A 16,124-nucleotide genomic window follows, 5' to 3' on the forward strand; every position below is an offset into this window, starting at 1 on the left:
TTAGTATTTTTCACTTCATATAAAAGGGTTCTTTTTCATTTTGTATTCAAAACTGCTCACCACTAAAAAAGAAAAAGTATTCCCCCAGCAATTATGCTTTAAAAGTCAGTTTCTTTCCCATACATGAGAAATGAGTTGATTTTCATAACTTAGTGGAGTGAGTGCATCTCAAATTTCTTCCTCTTTCCCATCAGGAAAGCAATAGAAGAACTGCTAAAGGAGGCAAAGCGTGGGAAAACTAGAGCAGAAACAATGGGACCTATGGGTTGGTAAGTTCTTGAGTAATCTTTATTAAAACTCAAAAATATATTAACAAGAAAAGCCTTAGCAGGAAATATCCATATATGAATCTGCAACAGAGAGTGGGAATATACAAGGTTGTATGTGGAGGAAATCACCCAGAGGCGAGTGTAGAGTAAGAACAATGCTGAGGACTGAATGCTGAGAAGCTCCAGCCACTGGATGTGGGCGGCAGGGTGTGTATGGAAGATGTGCATTATGGTTTTATCATCCCTTTTGTTCACAAATTCCCAAGATTCAAGATAACCACTGTGCCCAAAGGCACCTGTGTAAGAGCAGTATTATATCAGAGTTCATCATTAAAGAATTTCTGTTGTAATTATAGTTCTTAGTAAGTTACAGATTATCTTAAAATATGATTTTTAACTCTAAACATTTGATTGTATACAATTTGGTGAAGGAGAATAAAGTTCACACTGGCAGTTGCTATACAAAATAGAGCTTGTTCAAATTTAATAAAGTGTGTGGCTCAGTGGTAAGCACCCCAAGTTTAATCCCCAGTAACAAAAGTGAAAAATAAAACTTAACAGTTTTATGTTGGCAATGAATACTATGAATTTTTTTCCTTGAAGTGACAGGCTCACCCATGTCTAGATAATCGCTACTTCACTTTGCAGCAGTCACACAAGTACTTTTCTTTCATATAACCATCATACTTCACAAATAGCTGAAGTGCTTTACGTGTACTTCCCACTTACCATACCTTACCATATGGTGTCACTGTCTTGATTCTTGGTATAAGTTTTATTCATTGCTTTTACATCTTTAGTGCACATGTCAACCTCAACCCTGTGGGGGATATATTTATCATATTTAGAGAACTGCTGCTCTAGAGAGATTTCAGCAAGCAGATGTAACAAAACAAGAAAAATAACAAAGCATAGCAAGGTGTGGTGTTGCACATCAGTAATCCCAGTGACTCAGGAAGCTATATGGGCTATGAAAAGAGGTCTAGACCCAGGACAACCACAGCTTGCCTCTGCTTACTGGTGCTGAGATAAAGCGCATGTACCCTTACTCATCCTGGGGTAACACCTGGGTTCCATCTATTTAAATTTGTGGGTGAATTTTTGTGTTCCCAAATTTATCTGTATATTTTAAATCACTCGGAGAGCTTCAAAAACTAGTAATACATGTGTCCCACATTCAGTTATTATAAGGCATGACTAGACTTTGGAGTTCTAAAGATATCCAGGTGATGGGGCTGGGGCTGAGCAGTAGAGTACTCACCTAGCATGTGCGAGGAGCTAGGTTCCATCCTCAGCACTACATAAAAATAAATAAATAAAATAAAGATATTGTGTCCAACTACAACTAAAAAAAATTTAAAAAAATAAAGATATCCAAAAGTGATTCTAAAGTGCGCACACATTCTAAAAATAATTTACTAATCCTGGTTGACTGCAAAGAATAACGAAAATGTGCTCTGTAGAATACAGAGTGATCCACACCTCTGCCAGAGGTTGACAGTACCTCTGCACTGGAGTAGCCTGACCAGGTGTCCAAGCACCCATCCCTATGGAGTGGAACTCCTTGGACTGATAGTTTGGGGAGTTTTTGTTTGTGGATTTGTTTGTTTTGTTTGTGGTACTAGAGATTGAACCCAGGACCTTGCACATACTAGGCAAGTGCTCTACCACTGAGCTGCATCCCCAGCCCTTTTTTATTTTGAATCAGAGTCTCAATAAATTGCACAGGCTTTCCTTGAACTTGTGATCCTCTTGCCTCAGTTTCCAAGTCACTGGGATTACAGGCATGTGCCACTTATATCCTGGCCCAATCATAAAGAAGATATTCTGTTGCTCACTGGTGGGCCATATTTATTTTTCTAAACATCTAGAAAACCTTTATAATTGCCCTACAATTTAAAATAGAAGTAAAGTGAGTGACATGGTTTTACTTTGGATATTCTATAAGAAAGATCTTAGAAAGTTGGTCAGGTGCCCGATAGAGGCTGCTAAACAAAAAAGAAAATGCAAGTGGGGTACCACTTTTTATTTTACAGAGAAAGAGACCACTTGGCACTGTATGCTTCTTTGGATATATTTCAGCAAAAGAATCTTTAGAGGCTCTTTGTTGACAGAGACCTTGGGGAAGCTGAAATGTTGACCCATATGACTTCCTTTTTGTCAACAAAAAGGGATTTATAAACATAAATTTCAGAAAATTTCTTGACTTCACTGTCTTCAAAGCAATTTTTAGTCTGGTCACATTCATTTTAGCTAATCTCCAGCCCAATGTAATTTTTCAATATTGTCCCAAAGTATGAGCCTTTCATTTTCATTTGTTGTTGTTGTTTGTTTGTTTCCATTTTTCCTCTTTACTTAGGAATTGGGGATTGGATAAAGAGATACTTTACATCCCCAGCACTTTTTATTTTTTATTTTGAGACAGGGTCTTGCTATGCTTGCTTAGGGTCCCACTAAGTTGTTGAAGCTGATCTCAATTTGAGATCCTCCTGCCGACGATCTATAAGTCCCTTGAATTAAAGGCATGTGCCCCTGAGCCGCGCTAAGATTTGACCTTTTAAGGAAACAACCACATGCTGCCATTGAAATGCTTTGAGGAAGCTGTTGGAATTATTCAGAATAGGTCTAGAGTTTAGGAACTGAGAATGTAACCCCAAATTATTGGAGAAATGCACTTACGGTTAATCTGCTTTAGCTTCACTTTGGTACAAGCACAATAGAACCAGGGAGATTTCCTAGGAGGGTAGAAGGGGAGAGATGAATAATGAAAGTCTTTTATTTTCAATTGAAGAAAATGAATCTTGTTTTCTTAAGCCAGTTGTTTTAAGGAAAATGACATTCTTGAATGCTTTTCTGTTTTGGTTAAATTCAGTCTAGAGATAGAGAGGAAATAACCCACATTATTCTTCCACTTGATGACGTCAACTTTTCTCCCCCTCTGGCATTGGGGATCAAACCCAGATCCTTGAGCATGCAAAGCATGCACCTTACCACTGAGCCACATCCTCAGCCTTGTCCTCAACTTAATTATTGGAAAGCAAATAATTTCTCCAGTCTTTATCCAGACATACGGTTTTTTAAATTAATTTAAATACTCAACTGCATACCAGTAAGTATATTAAGATGCAGGTATGGACAGCAATGAAGAATACTCATTTTCCTGGCAGTGAAGAATACTCACATTCCATTTTATTCAGGTTTTTTATCAATTTGTGAATACAGAAAAATAAGAAGTGATCACAACACAGTGCTCCTGTGTTAGAATCAATTGGAAAGAAAATTGAGCTCGAGTCTCAGGTTATGCATAGATGAGGCTCTTGATAGTATTTCAGGGCCAGAGAAATCCAAGTCTTTACTTTATACTTAATATGGGTTAAGTATAACCTATTAAAAGATGTTTGCTAAGGCCCCCAGCTAGCTCTCTGCTGATAGGCTGTGATGTTGCTTTTCTACACTAGCTTTCTTCTCTGGATTATTGTCTGATAACCCTCTGAAATGCAAGTGCTCACTGCCCCTGCTTTCTACATTCCTGCCATATCCAGTTATGAAAGTGAATCAGAGAGCCCTGAATGTGTTACTGTTAGATCACATATCTATGTAAATGACCTGTGTTGCTAAGGGATTAGAGGCCAAAGAATACAGCCTCACCACAGTCTATACTAGCAAACTACTCTTTACATATCTGCTTCTGAATTTCACCCTCCTCTACCTTTTGTTCCTCTCTGCAGTCTTCTAAAAAGCAATGAAGAGATATACAGAATGAAGCCTCAGGCTGGGGATATAACTCAGTTGGTAGAGTGCTTGCCTCGAATGCACCAGGCCCTGGATTTAATCCCCATCAATACAAAAAAAAAAAAAAAAAACCAAAAAAACAAAAGATACTTTACATCCCCAGCACTTTTTATTTTTTATTTTGAGACAGGGTCTGGTATTTATCTTTACTACAGGGCCTAGCATAATGCATCTATATGTGTGTGTGTGTGTGTGTGTGTGTGTGTGTGTGTGTAATATACACATCAAATATTTTGCATTACTTTTAGGCACAGGGTTGGAGATAGTCATTGAACACCCGCTTCAAGTTTGGGGGAAGGGGTGGATTACTGTATGCAGCAGAGTAATTAAGGGTTAACAGTTTAGTAATGGGGATTATAATATTATAAAAGCATTTCTCAGGTGGCCACACACTGAGACATTTAATTGCCAAATTGTAAACTGCAGCACTATGGATGATTGTAATAGCCGTGGCAGCATTAAACAACAAAGTGAGTTGTAATCGACCAAAGCCTCAGTCTTTCCAGAGGCATTATTTTAGATTTACATCCATGATAGTTCATGCTAGATGAAATGCTGTTTGCTGATATGGGAATGGATTTGGCCATAGAATTAGGGGATGAATTGAAGTGCATTACATGGAATTTTGCTTCCATGACCCCAATATATCTATTTCCCTACCATTTAAAAAAAATTTTTTTTTAACCCAGAGGCACTTGCCACTGAGCTACATCCCCAGCCCTTTTTTATTTTGAGACAGGGTTAAATTAATTTGCTTAGAGCCTCACTAAATTGCTGCAGTTGGCCTCAAACTTTCCAATCCTACCTCAGCCTCCCAAATCATTGGAATTACAGGCTTGTACCACTTACACCAAACTCCATAAAAATTTTTATGAGGCTTAGAATGTAACTCAGTGGTAGAGTGCTTATCAAGCATACATGAGGTTTGGGTCTAATCTCTACCACTGCAAAAGAAAAAACTAATTTTTATGAATCATAATTTCCCAATGCCTATTATATTTCACTCACCTCAAAGTCAAGTATGTTGAGTCAAGTATTCATCCTTGTCCTTAACCATGTCTGTAACTGTTCTGCACTTCTGAGACTAGCCATCCTTTTCTGATCCTGTGTCATATACTTTCCTGTAGTTGCTTCCCTGGCTGCTCTGTTAATCAGCCATCTGCTTAGACAGCAATGAGCCTTTCTCTGTCCTGTTCCTTCTGCCCTAGCCAGACTAGTGTTGCCAGGTCTATAAAGTAGATGCTGGTATAGAGACTAAACGAAGTAACATTGGTAATGTACTAGCACAGTGATTGCTTTGTAAGTATATATCATCATTGTTATTATTCTACCTAAAATCCAGTGGCTAGTGATTATATATCAGTATTTAATTGATCATATTTATAAAGCTATTTTAGAAGCCAAAAGTAGCAGGTCTAAATCTCTAGGAAAGATAGATACTACCTCCATTCTTCAATGGGAGACCCAAAAATATTAAAATAAAAAAAAATTGCCTTTTATTTTCCACTTTCTGTCCTCTAGATTTCTTTATAGCTTATTTTTTTAAATATTTATTCTTTAGTTTTAAGTGGACACAATATCTTTATTTTACGTTTATGTGGTGCTGAGAATCAAACTCAGTGCCTCAAGCATGCTAGGCGAGCACTCAACCACTGAGCCACAACCCCAGCCCTCTTTATAGCTTATTTTATTTCTTAAGTGTTTGTTTGTTTTCGCAGTACTGGAGATTGAACTCCGGGGTACTCTACCACTGAACTATAGACCCAGCTCTTTTTATTTCATTTCATTTCATTCCATTTGAAGATTATCTAGCTAAGTTAAGTTACCCAAACTGACCTTAAACTTGTGATCCTTTTGCCAGAGCAGCTGAGTTTGTGTCATTGCATCCCAGATTTTGTTTTTCATAAGTTGAGTATGATAACAACAGAGAGCAAGTGCCTTATTTTTGCAAAAGATCGTATATGGTGTATCCACTCAAAAAAAAAAAAAAAGTGAAAAGCTTATAATTCTAGCCCTGATCCATCTTGGTCTCTAATGGCAGATTTTCTAGAAATTCTCCTCTCCTATAGCATGTGAGACCCTCCATCACAACTTCTGGGATGACACATTTGACCGTCAAGGGAATTGTTTAAACATAAGCCAAGCACAGTGGCTTATGCCCAGTATCAGCTACTAAGGCTGAAGCAGGAGGATCGCTTGAGCACACAAGTTTGAGACCAGCTTTGGCAACATAGGAGATCCTGTCTAAATAAATACCCCCAGTACTAGGCGTTAAACTCAGGGGTGCACTACCACTGAGCCACATTCCTACCCTATTTTAATGTTTTATTGGACAGGGTTTCATTTTGCCTAGGCTGGCCTCAAATTTAAAATTCTTCTGCCTCAAATTCCCAGGTTCCTGGGACTACAGGCATGTTCTACCATATATACCCAGCTATAGGTAATAAATTTTTAAAAAATAAAGTTTGTGAGGTGGTGTAATGGTGCATGCCTACAATCCTAGTAGCTCGAGAGACTTAGGCAGGAGGATTACAAGTTCAGAACCAGCCTCAGCAACTTAGTGAGGCCTCAGCCAGTTAGCAAGACCCTGTCTCAAAATTAAAAAATAAAAAGGGCTGGGGATGTGGCTCAGTGGTCAAGTGCCCCTGTGTTCAATCCCTGGTACCAAAAATACTTTTTTAATAAAAATAAAGCTTAACATAGGTAGAACTCTAAACCTTAATTCTGGCTGTGTGTCATAGGTCCTTTCTATAGCAGTATAACCAGTCTTATGATATTTAGGCTTTATATCCATTTATATTGTTAACGCCGTAAATCTGGCACTTTCCATATGAGCTAGTATAACTTTCTGGAACCAAAACAAACCAAAAATAAAAATAACTAGCCACGATGAGAAAGTCAATTGGTTAGGATGGGCTGCAGACAGATAAGTTAGCAGCTGCTTTGCCCTGTAGTCTCCTTGGTCCCTCACCCCTTCTCAAGCACAGTCACAGACTTGGTGCCAACACATCTAACAGTCGTGGCCTGTGCTCATCTCACAAGGTTCAAAGGTGACATGGAAAAGGCATGATGGTTTATTGTCTTATACCAGCTTTCTTGTTATCTCAAATTCAGGGAGAAAATGGCAATAAGAGGTAAAAGAGGACAAATACAGGAAATGAAGTAATTTCCTAATGTGAAGAATGAGGGGGGATCCTGTTCTCTAGGGGGTACACCTATAGCAGAGACCCTTAAAACTAGGAGGGACACTAGAGCTCACCTACTACTTCAACCTTTAGTTTACATCTGAGGACAATAGTCCTAGAAAGTTTGCAAAACAGGTGGAAATGCAAGTTATAAAGCTCAGAGGTAGTATCTAGTAGCCCGTTGATTCTAGTACCAATGGAGAATTGAGATAGCCTAGAAAATGAAACTTTCAGTATGGAAGCCTAACCATTCTAAGTACCAAAACTTTTGAATTTTAACAGTCATTATGAAAATTTCCATGAAATGCCTCATTAGCTTTTAATGATAACTTAAGGTTTTTTTTCTTTCGTTTTTTGGGTTTTTTTCCTTTTCATTAAGAAACATCAGATACTTGGCTATGTATGCGTGTTTTCCAAGGACATTTTATCACAGAGCTATGTCCCTAGCCCTATTTATTTTTTATTTTGGAATAGGGTCTTGCTAAATTGCTGAGACTGGCCTCGAAATTCTCCTGTTTTAATCTCCCTAGTCACTGGAATTATGTGTGTCACCACACCCAGCTCTACTGTGTTCTTGATTAACTTATTATCACAGTTAACTTGAAATTTAATGGAGTTTTGCTATATTCCAGCCACTATGCTAAATGCTTTATGAATTATAGCATTAAATCCTCACAGTAACTTTAAGGTAGATACTCCTATTGTTCCCATTTTACAGATGGGGAAAACCAAAGCAGAGAGGAGGTAAGTAACTTGTCCATGGTCACACAGCTGATTAAACAGTAAAACTAAGCTATGAGCCAAAGCTAAAATTAACTGTTATGTGTCAGTCATTGTTCTAAGCACTCCATGTGTTCTCATTCATTTTGATCTGTATGCAATCCTTTTAAGATAGTCATTATTAATATCCCCCATTAGCAGCTAAGAGGCAAGATGGGATTATATAACATGCCCAATGTTCAGTCTGATAGATAGTATGATTCTAGAATGTGTGTGCTCAGTCATTGAGCCATGTAGTATGATTTCATAGTGTTAGAGCTGACTTTGGGATTCACAAAAATTAATGATTACATTGAAAGCCAGAAACTCTCCCAATTGGTTTCCGAGAATGTTAGCTTTGATGCTGCTCTCTTACACTTGAATATATTCAGCACAAATTTTATACTTTCTTAACAAATTTATTTTTTATATGTACTTTTCCATCGGCTTGCCACTACTCCCCTCTCTCATTGCCCTGCCTTACTTATTAAGAGAGTATTATTTCTAAAATGTATATTGGCATGTTTAGGAGAGGTCTGACTTAAAAATCTCACCCCAAGTAAGCCAAGTCTCTCTAAGCCATCCTTGGATTTTCACCTTGAATGGAATTTCAGGCATAATAAACATTAAACATTGCATCTTTGTCCAGGCCCATGACCTACACCTGTCCCAGCAACTCAGGAGACTAAGGTAAGAGGCTCACAAGTTTGAAGCCAGCCTCAGCAACTTAGTGATATGCTATCCCCCAATTTTAAAAATAATGAAGGTCTGGAGATACAGGTCAACGAGAGGGTGCCCCTGGGTTAAATCCTTAGTGTGTGTGTGTGTGTGTGTGTGTGTGTGTGTGTCTCACATACACACACACACACGATTTGCATCTTTGAAGGGGAACGGTTATTCACTGTTGATGGGAGTAAAAATTAGTACACCCATTATGGGAAATAGTATGGAAGTTCCTCAAAAAATTAAAAATAGAAACTACCACATGATCCAGCAATCCCACTACTGTGTATATATTCAAAGGAAAAAAAGTCAGTGGTCAAAGAGACATCTGCACTACCATGTTTATAGTGGCATAAGATATGGAATCAACCTAAGTGTCTATCTTTTGATGAATGAATTTAAAAAATTTCATGCTTACACACAATGGGATGCTATTCTGCCATTAAAAAATAATTTAAAAAAAAGAATAAAGTCCAGTTATTTGTAGCAACATAGAAGAGCCCTGAGACATCATGTTAAATGAAATCAGCCAGACACAGATAGATGCCACAAGTTCACAGTCATATGTGGAAGCTGAAAGTGTTGACCTCAGAAGTAGAGTGTAGAATAGTGGCTCCCAGAGGCTGGGAAGGGAAGTTGTGGATAATAAGAGAGGTCAGTTAACAGGTTAAAAAAAAAATACAGTTAGATAGGGTAAACAAAGTCTAATTGTCTATATACTAGGGTGACTGTAGTTGGTAATTTATTATATATTTCAAAAGAGCTGGAAGAGAAGATTTTGAATAATTCTATAACAGAGAAATAATAAATGCTTGAGGTGATAGATAAGCTAATATTCTGATTTGATATTTAGATTTTGTATACAATGTTTGATACATGTATCAAAGTATCACGCTATACCCCAATCACATGCAATATTTGTGTGTCAAACTTTTTAAAATTGCATCTTTGATGTTTTCTTGTGGAATTATTCTAGAAAAACAAATCATTCTCACAACCAGTCTTGTGGTCAGTATGTTGGGTCAGTGGATTATACTATGAACACTGCAGTTCTGTAGCTAAGCTTGGCTCACCTCCAATAAGCATATGGTTTTAAAGATGATCTGACACTGAAGGTCACAGAATCTAGTGGATTTCATCAGCAATTACCATAAGATTTTGTTTTGAGATTCTCTTGTCTCATCTGGAAATAGTTCACCTTTCCTCATTTTTTAAATCCAGAGAATAATTGATCAGCTTTACCAGTACTGAGATGGCCCACTCCAGAAATTAACCCAGAATTCTTCTGTAGTGGGCCTATTTTCTAACTATTTCTTGGCTTACATATCCAAGAGATAGATGTGGTTGATTTTTTCACAAAAATGATTCTGCTCCTATGGTAAGCAGCAGACCACCCATCCAGAATACTTTCCACATGTGTCAAAGGGTGGCTTTTTCTTTAGGTTGTCAGTGGCACACCGTTTGGGAACATGCTGGTGCGTGGTACTCAGAATTCTGAGTCATTGCTGAATTTGTAACTGCAGTGGCTTAAGTATCTTCAGCAAAGCAGTGCCTAGATTCAGTGACATTCCACAAGGCCAGGAAGAACTCAGCCCACCCTCTTATCACCTGCCCTCCCCATGCTCAGCAGTGTTCCAGTGCTGATGTGCCTCTAGGATGCATCAATGGGCTTTATCTTGGAACTATTAGGGGAGTGTAATGATGGTGCATTTTTTCTGGAAGTTCACCCCAATAGGGCAAGGAGTTCCAGTAGTTTTATACTCTCCAGATTTTTGCAGAACTGTGTTTCTTTGCCCTTGTTCCTGCCTTTCTTCTTTGCTCCTCTTCTCATTCTGAGGCTCCTAAACTTAAATACTGTCACCACCTCTAAATGTTGCCACTGCTTCTACTATACTCCTCCAGCTTCCCTTTTTCTCAAGTTTTTTTCCTTCCTTATTTTACTTCATTCACTAGTCACTTCCTAGCCTGAGCATTGCTCAGGCATATCTCACAGAGAATTACTTTTGCTTTTCTCAAGTGTTTTCTCTGTCCTTCTAGGCTCAAGAGCTACTTATTTGCAACATGGAGTATTTTATTTTCTATTTTTTCTGCCCTCTTCCTTTTACTTCCAGATTCAATGTCATTCTGGTTGCCTGAGGTGATCTGACCTCTGAGGCCAGGCTAATAACGGCCTATCTTTCATTTCTGCAATACTGTACTACACAGTTACTGTAATGGAGTACTATTGGACTGATTTTTTACGTACAACTGTTTGTTGACTTACAATAGAGATACAACCTCATAAAACCCATCATAACTGAGCATGGTGGCACACACTCATAATCCTAGTGACCAAGGAGGCTAAGGCAGGAGGATCACAAGTTCAAGACCGGCCTGAGCAATTTAGTGAGACCTATCTTAGAATTTTAAAAAGGCCAAGAGATGTAGCTCAGTGGTAGAGCACCCCTGAGTTTAATCTGTAGCACCACAAAGAAAGAAATCACAAGTTGAAAATACAAAAAAAGAAAAAAGAAAGAAAATGTCATCAATCAAAAATGCATTTAATACACTTAGCCTACAGAAAATCATAGATTAGCCTAGCCTACCTTAAATGTGCTCAGAACACTTTCATTGGCCTACAACTATAAAAAACTTATTCTATAATAAAGTTATTATAAAGAATTTTGAATCAAAATTTTAAGTGTGGTTTCAACTAAGTATTGCTTTTGTATTTTTTTTTTAATACTAGGGATTGAATCAAGGGGCTCTTTAACCACTAAGCCACCTCCCCAGCCTTTTTTTATTTTTTATTTTGAGACAGGGTCTCCCTAAGTTGCTTAGGGCCTTGCTAAGTTGCTGAGGCTGGCTTTTAACTTGCCATCCTCCTGCCTCAGCCTCCCAAGCTGCTGGGTTTATAAGTGTATGCTACCATACCTGGTGCCTTTGTACCTCTTGAAGTTGAAAGATTAGAATTGAAACCAGAGTTTAGCTATTGTGAATTGTGCTGCTATACATATTGATGTGGCTGTGTCCCTACAATATGCTGTTTTTAAGTCCTTTAAGTATAGACGGAGGAGAGGGATAGCTGGATCAAATGATGGTTCCATTCCCAATTTTCCAAGAAATCTCCATACTGCTTTCCAGATTGGCTGTACCAATTTGCAGCCCCACCAGCTTTGCATATTTTCCCCCACATCCTTGCCAACTTATTGTTGTTTGTTTTCATGATAGCTGCCATTCTGACTGGAGTGAGAATTGGATTTGCATTTCTCTAATTGCTAACGATGATGAACATTTTTTCATGTATTTGTTGATTGATTGTATATCATCTTCTGAAAAGTGTCTGTTCAGGTCCTTGGCCCATTTATCGATTGGGTTATTCGATTCACAATAGCTAAACTGTGGAACCAGCCTAGATGCCCTTCAGTAGATGACTGGATAAAAAAATATGTGGCATACATACACAGTGGAATATTACTCAGCAATAAAAGAGAATAAAATCATGGCATTGCAGGTAAATGGATGGAGTTGGAAAATATAATGCAAGTGAAGTTGGCCAATCCCAAAAAACAAATGCCAAATGTTTTCTCTGATATAAGGAGGCTGACTCATAGTGGGTCGGGAGTGGGAGCATGGGAGGAATAGACAAACTCTAGATAGGGCAGAGGGGTTGGAGGGGAAGGGAGTGGGCAGGGGGTTTTAAATGATGGTGGAATGTGATGGTCATCATTATCCAAAATACATGTATGAAGATACAAATTGGTGTGAATATACTTTGTACACAACCAGAGATATAAAAAAATGTGCTCTATATGTGGAATAAGAATTACAATGCATTCTGCTGTAAATAAAAATAATAAAATTTTAAAAAGAATTGAAACCAGAGTAAGTCAGAGACCGTCTGTGTTGTGTGAATTAAAGTTTTATAGAAAGATGGATATTATTCATTTTTGTTTAATACCAGTCACCCTGAATAACATGATTTTTAGGGACCAGCATTGTCCTAAAATAGCCCATCATATGGCAGACTGGTCACGGCCAAGAGAAATATGCAGGTTTTCATTTATTTGGGGTTTTCTTTTCTAAATGAATGTATAATTACACCTGAAAAAAATACGAAATAAGTACTGTAGTAAATATCTAAGCATATAAATTGGCAAATTAATTATTTACGGTCTCTTTCCCAGGTGAACTTGAATCATGAAGCTACTTCCATGCAGAAACTTTTTGAGAGATTATTGCATAGTTATGGGCCCTGTGCATTTTTTTTTCTTTCTATAGGTCATTTGACTGCTGTATTTAAGACATACCAGAATGTACTTGGTTTTCATTTTCATTCTTTGGTAATAAAAAACGATAAATTTAACTGGAAAGAGACTATAATCAAATCAGGCATTTTTATGGAGAAAATATTAAATGATTCTACTAATTTGCATTGTTGTTAACACCTGTACATAAAATTCTATAAGAAATTTAGTCCCAGGAAAAAAGGTCGAGAGGGTGCACCCTGTCCAGTCAGATTGCCTCAGGAATTCTAAGTCTTGACTTTCCCCTGTACTCGGAGTTTACACTAGGTGGCATGCAAGGAAAGCTGAACAAACTCAGGAACTTGATTCTGTAAAGCACAGTTCTTTGGTACTAATCATGATAGTGGGTTCAGCTTGGAAGTCAGTTCTTATTTATGATGGTTTCCCTTTTCTCATCCTCCTCCCCACCCCACCCCACAGGATGAAGTGTCCTCTTGCTGGCACAAATAAAAGATTCTTAATCAACACAATCAAGAACACATTGCCTTCCCATAAGGAGCAAGAGCATGAACAAAAAGAAGGCAATAAGGAACCTTCGAAAAGCCAGGACCAGAAAGAAGCAAACCCGAAGAAGCACAGAAGCCATCCCTACAAGCACAGCTTGCACACTCGAGGCTCAGTGGGGTACTCCCCCCAAAGAAAGCGGGGCACCCGGGACAAGTGTGACCCGCGGCCCAGCAGGCGGTGAGGCTGAGGGAGGGGCCGGCCCACGCCAGCTGAGCCTGCACTGCCCTGGGACTGGGGTGTGCGAGGACAGGTGAGCCGGCAGGGCAGATGCCTAAGAGCCATCTTCCCAGTAGGTCCTTTGTTGTTTTTAAAGGTGGCTGTTGGTGGCAGGTAAAAAAATGACCTTAAGACTCATCAAGGAATAATTACAAAGGGACTTGCTCTGAAGATGTCGTGGCATGTGTGGGCTGCTTTGGCAGTGTAGTATACATCTGTGTTACTTTTATCCTATTTTGTTTGGAAGTTAGTTTCAAAACCTGTAAATCTAGAATTTAAAGTTTTCAGATTGTTAAAACTAGTCCCAGTTTTTTGATGTGCTGCACTTTTGGTCATTTCTCAAAATTTCTCAAAAATAAAATACTTATAAATCCTATGCTTTACTTTTATGGGTGTCAAATTCAAATTTTAGAAATCATCTGACCATATTTTATATCATGAAAACTTATAGCCCTCCAAGGGCTGGAAACTTACCATGAAATTTAGTGATTGTCACCAGAGGCCTGACTCTGGGAATCCAGCAAATCAGGTCTGGCTGCTCACCCCCCCCCAAAAAAAAAAAAAAAACAAACAGAAAAGTTAATGGTCAAAAGCATGAAAGGAACTTGAATCAGTGTGGCTACACCGGGAAGCCAAGGGGACTCATATCCTTGGCCCTGTCCTTGAGAGGGTGACAATGACTTTGAGATTTTATAGAAAAGGGGATAAGCCAAGCGTGGTGGTGCACATCTGTAATCCCAGCAGCTTGGAAAGCTAAGGCAAGAGAATCATGAGTTCAAAGCCAGCCTCAGCAAAATCAAGGTGCTAAGTAACTCATGGAGACCCTGCCTCTAAATAAAATACAAGATAGAGCTGGAGATGTGGCTCAGTGGTCAAGTGCCCCTGAGTTCAATCCCCAGTACACCTCCCACACACACAAAAAAGGTGGGGGGTGCTGTAAGGGCAAGGCTTGGGGATTTGCACGGCTGGAAGGTTTCACAGTTGCCAGAGCAAGTGCTCTTGACCAGGTGTGGTCTGTCCATCATTATTTTAGGATTGGATAGATGCAAAATGGTGGCAGAGATGCCAAGTCTTAACTCCTGTTTTTAGCAACCCACTGGATATTTGCAGGCAAATGTCCATTCCTCAATCTTGAGGGAACTAGTACATCAGCCAATCTGACTTTGCAGGTTTCTTGGCCTAGTGAAAACTTTTGAACAGTCACTGAAGCATATAAGTGAAAAGAGTTAAATATTTAAGCTTAGAAGTAGAATTATCATAATAAATTATAAAGCAGAATACAAAGGGGAGTCAAAGTCTGAAGATACCCAACTAAATCATGTAGGGGATTCTCTTTGTAAATCAGTAAAGACAACTAAAAAAAAAGTTATTTTCTTCCTTCTACCTAATAGAACGCCCTTGTCTAAGCTAAGATGCCTGATAGAGGGCTTTAGTGTTAGGCAATCTTGTTTAAGAACCCTTTCTCCATAACTTCTAGATTGTCAAAAGTGCACATCTCAAGTTAGATTTAAAAGTTATTTCCCTTTTAATTGCCCATGCATGACAATTCTTTGTGACTTTTCTTCCACTTTCATATTAGTACATTAGTCTTTGGTTCTACTTCCCTGTTGAGTGTTAAAGACCTTGTAAATAATCCCTATGTTGGCCAAACCTTAACCTCTTTCCCTCCTACTATTAAGGTTGCTGAGACTCTTCAGGGGTTACTTTTAGGAACTTAAGAGAAGCCTCTGGATCCTTTAGTCTTTTTCTTTACCAGTTGTGTCATCTGTCAGGATGGGTCAGGGTCTTGCAAACTACAGTGGCTTCTCCAGTGACCCTTCTCTTTGCAAAATGTGTATTGGTTGGCTTCCAGTTCTCTAGGGTCCTCATAATTTCCTTATCAAAAGAACCCATGACTCACCAGAGCTGCAGGGCCCTCGGGGTCCCATCATTCCCTGGGTCCTGGATGACCCTGAAGGGTAAAGGCCAAAATATTGGCTATTTTTTCTTAGCCCTTTTATTTTCCTTGACTTGGGTCTCCAAATCTTGGTTGTTGAACACACACACAGCCAGTTCGACCAGTTTTGCAGTAAGAGTAGTGGGTTATAATTTTAATGTGTCCCTTTCATTTAATTGGGGTCAGTATTGGTAATGGTAATAAGCATCATATCCTGTCCTATAGGTGATTGTTTAACTGAGGTTATTCTGTTAGAAATCAAACTTTGGGGGCTGGGGTTGTGGCTCAGTGGTTGAGTACCTGCTAGCATGTATGAGACACGGAGTTTGGTCCTTAGCACCACATAAAAATAAATAAAAAGTATTGTGTCCATCTACAACTAAAAGAAAGAAATTGGACTCTTGTGAAACACTAACAGACAACATTTAAAAAGTTTTACAAGGAAAATATA

At 38.6% G+C, this 16,124-nt stretch overlaps 1 protein-coding gene across 1 annotated transcript in view; it reads left to right on the plus strand.

Annotated features, from left to right (window-relative positions):
* The window catches only part of LOC124099086 (protein POLR1D), a 41,262-nt gene extending 27,149 nt beyond the window's left edge, over nucleotides 1-14,113 (plus strand). The window contains exons 2-3 of the mRNA XM_046454070.2: nucleotides 195-269; nucleotides 13,435-14,113. Of these exons, the coding sequence (XP_046310026.1) occupies nucleotides 195-269; nucleotides 13,435-13,702 (343 nt within the window). The 3' untranslated portion in view covers nucleotides 13,703-14,113. The remainder of the gene's footprint in view (nucleotides 1-194; nucleotides 270-13,434) is intronic.
* Nucleotides 14,114-16,124: the final 2,011 nt, after the last annotated feature.

Source organism: Marmota monax, unplaced genomic scaffold (assembly GCF_021218885.2).
Source record: "Marmota monax isolate L192 unplaced genomic scaffold, Marmota_monax_Labrador192_F-V1.1 WCK01_AAM20220418_F8-fsc00011, whole genome shotgun sequence".
Taxonomy (NCBI): Eukaryota; Metazoa; Chordata; class Mammalia; order Rodentia; family Sciuridae; genus Marmota; species Marmota monax.